The 3,857-nt window shown below is 34.1% G+C and overlaps 1 protein-coding gene across 1 annotated transcript; it reads left to right on the top strand.

Moving 5' to 3' along the window:
* Window positions 1-1,587: 1,587 nt before the first annotated feature.
* AC631_04226 (uncharacterized protein) lies at window positions 1,588-3,225 on the top strand (the record flags this gene model as incomplete). Its single annotated transcript, XM_015613055.1, has 1 exon — window positions 1,588-3,225. One exon carries the CDS (start codon window positions 1,588-1,590, stop codon window positions 3,223-3,225), a length of 1,638 nt encoding a protein of 545 aa, XP_015466109.1.
* Between the last annotated feature and the right edge of the window lie 632 nt (window positions 3,226-3,857).

The following is a 3,857-nucleotide window of genomic DNA, read 5'->3' as shown; positions in this document are numbered from 1 at the left end:
TTCTCACTTGCTTTCTTACTTTTTCTTGAAATAGGTATTATCTAATTTATGAATTGATAATGAAATTAAAAATGTTTTGGGGAAATGCAGATAAAGTATTTTAATTGGGGGGGCTAAAATACTAGATTAACTTCAAAATAAGCAATAGATAGGCTAATGGTTAATAAAAGGGTTCCTGATAAAGATCGAAAAAAATCGAATTTTCATATCTCATCGCCGATCGTAAAATGACACAAAATCTTAGTCAAAACTATTATATTACATTTCCAATATGTGATCACATATCGATGTTGCCAAATATCAAGCATCTTTATAAAAATCTACTTGATACATGAACAAATGTTTAAATCAAAATTATAATCTCTCAACAATTAACGATTCGACAACTTCCAATCTTATGATTTCGTAAAAGAAGATTACTTACTTTAATGTCACACGAATAATAGTAACAATTAAATCAAGATTAGCAATTAAACTAGGGAATTGATGATTGTTGAGAGAGAGAGAAAGAGAGAGAGAGAGGAAGAAAGAACAAACAATAATATCTTACTCATTGGAGGCACGCTCGATTCCTTTTATAATATTTTTTTTTTGTTCGGACCCATCTCATCAAAAAAAATTTTCAGTATCGACCGTTTCCGGTAACCGAATCGTTCCACTCACTATTGATAAAATCATGTTTTTACCCTCGAAATCATCGTTGCGTCAACAGACTTGCATAACTTAGTACTAGGCTTTTTCTGTGAAGTTTGAGGGATAAGAAACGGTTGCGGTACAACAGTTACTCATAATTGCAGCTGTAGATGAAGTGACATAGGAATGTTTATTCATGCAAATTATGTGCCTGTCGAAAGTGAGTCAGAAAATATTGTAAATTCAAGTAACGATAGATACGAACGAAATGCAAATTTAAGATAGGTGGGAAGGTGGCGTAAAACAAAGTAGTATGTTTCGAATGTAAAAAAAATTTATTTATGTGAACATCCGATTTAAGTAGCTGAGACATGCATTCTTAATGTCTCTAACATCGATTGTTGGAAAATATCGAATTTGGTGGTGCAGAAACCTGATCTGCACTCATTTGTATAAGGCTTTTTAAGCTGCAAAATTGGGAACCTCATAGCCCAAAGAGCCATACTAATCAAGTATAGTTTATAAATTTAAAGAGACGTTAGGGTATGTACGTGCGAGAAATGCGTAATAGTGAGTAATATAAGCGTAGATAAGGGAGGTGGCTAATATAAAATACATCCGGGATTAAAGTCAAGGATTAGCGTGAAATAATAGACCAGAATACGCATTTACAGAAGTACCTTCGAAGATAATAATAAAGAGAATATTAGACTGTAGATAGGGCGAAGTCTATTTTTATATGCTTATATTTAATTATGTGGCTTTGGAACATTTATATGTAGCCAGCGGAGGCAGCGCTCCGAGATTGAAAAGAACAATGCTGTGGATCCTAGAAAAAGATTCGTTGACTCACACTTGTATGTATATATATATGCAAGAGAAATCGTTTGACACATTCAGTTAGGGGTTTGAAAACTATGTAATAAGATATCGTTAATTAGAGAATACTTGGATATGTCGGACTCTTCGATATCTCTGTTAGAACTGGTTGACGAATCATTGCATGGCACTCACACTACAATCATTGAAACAATTCCATTGGATTTAGCCAATGTTACAAGTGAAGCAGTTTCTCGACTGTTGTCCAAAATTCAGTCTAGAAGATCGGTCGACTCGAGGTTTCATTCAAGAGAAGAAAATCCTGAATTAAATAGACCCAATAAAGCCATTCATGATTTAGAAAAAGGGGCCGATGAAAACGCAGTTAAAAGATCTAAACCTGAGGATGCAAATGGGGAAACTAAGATTGAAAGATTTAGTAATAAGACAAAAAAGATCTGCATTTTTGTTGTAGCTGTGTCAGGCTTCTTGTCGCCTTTATCATCCTTATCATTTTTGCCAGCAATTCCTGAAATGGCTAAAGAATATAATACTACTGGTGAAATTATTAATGTCTCAAGTGCTGTATACTGTGTGTTTATGTCATTATCTCCTTGTGTATTCTCGCCTTTTTCAGATATCTATGGCAGAAGGTTTTCGTTTTTGCTTTGCTCCTGCCTCTTCTCGGTATTCTCTGTCCTAGTAGCAGTTTCACCAAATCTTGCAATGTTTTTCGTTTTTAGATCTTTGACTGCTTTAGTTGGTACTGCTTTCTTGAGTATTGGTGCCCATATTGTAAGTGATTTGTATGTACCCACTGAGAGAGGAGCATATATGAGCATCATCATTATGGGAGCCCAAGTTGGTACTGCATTGGGTAGTGTTGGCGGTGGTGTAATTGTCAACTTTACATCCTGGCGTATTATTTTCTTTGTGTTGGCAGGAATTGGTTTTTCTGTGATGGCAATGGCATTTGTTTTCTTGCCAGAGACATCAGTCGAGACAAAACACCAAATCGTACTTCGAGAAGCTAGAAAAGATAACCCCAAAAAAAAGTTTGTGCTTATTTCCTATAATCCGTATAAAATAATGACAGCATTAAAATATCCAAATTTATCAATTGATGGGTTTATTACAATCTCTTTGATATTCACAATGTATTCATTATTAACACCAATCAGGTATGTTGTCGACCCCAGATTCAATTTGACTTCACCCATATTAAGTGCTCTATTTTACTTACCTCCAGGTATAGGCTATCTAGTAGGAAGCTTATTTGGTGGTAAATGGGCTGACTATACAGTAAAGAAATATATCAAAATCAGAGGTAGAAGAGTCCCTGAGGATAGACTAAGAACTATCCTCATACCCATCGGCATAGTCTATCCAGCTTGCATGCTCATTTACGGTTGGTCTATAGAAAAAGAAAAAGGAGGAATCGCTGTTCCAGTAATTTTCATGTTTATCAGTGGAGTTGCGCAAACATGTATATTTCCGGCTGCTAACACCTATTGTGTAGATTCAATGCCTGAATTGGGAGGTGATGGTATTGGAAGCAGCTACTTCTCTCGTTATATCGCAGCAGCCGTCGCATCAGCAACATGCTTGCGAAGCATTCAAAACATAGGAGTAGGTCGGTCTTGTACAATCAGTGCATTTGTCTTGTGGATAGGAGCCGCCTGCGGAATAGTACTAATTTATTTTGGAGAAAATATGAGAAAGAAAGCTTTGATTAAATACGGTTTGAGAACTCCAGAGAGCTTCAATAATTAGCAGATACGTCATACTATAGAAAATACAATATAACCAGATAATCAAGTTCTCTTTCGAAATTAAATCTTCATTAGAGTAACAAATATTCTTTGTCTTAACCAGAATATATACTAAATAATATTAATTTATTCATTATTGTCATAAAATTGCAAAAAAATGAGAAGCTTACATAGGGGATTGTAGAGTTCTTGCAACTCAGTATTAAAATTCTATTTATCAGTACTATAGAGAGTATGCTTAAAAATATAGAATATATTCATAACCTTTATAATTCAACCAATTTAGAGTTCTCCACCAGATGAAGCCCCAAACATATTTAACAATAAGATTCGTTGCAGGTGTCAAAATATTCAAAATATATTAATTACACAAAGCAGAAAAATTTTCTATGAAAATAATTAGAAGGCTTATCCTATTATTTGAGGTAAATATTAGCCTTCATGAAGACAAGAGATATTTGACAAACCAAATAACACAATCATTTAAAAATAACAGGTAGCTTTTCATTGGTTATAGAGAAAGTGGTCATTTGATCTCATTCTTAGTATCAGTTTTATTTATATTTCGAGCGATTGAGGAATTTCTTGATGAATTGTTGAATTAGGTCCTAATAACAAAAAAAAAAGAGCAAA

Source organism: Debaryomyces fabryi (genome assembly GCF_001447935.2).
Source record: "Debaryomyces fabryi strain CBS 789 chromosome Unknown contig00108, whole genome shotgun sequence".
NCBI classification, from domain to species: Eukaryota; Fungi; Ascomycota; class Pichiomycetes; order Serinales; family Debaryomycetaceae; genus Debaryomyces; species Debaryomyces fabryi.
This window is presented reverse-complemented; position numbering and strand designations above follow the sequence as displayed.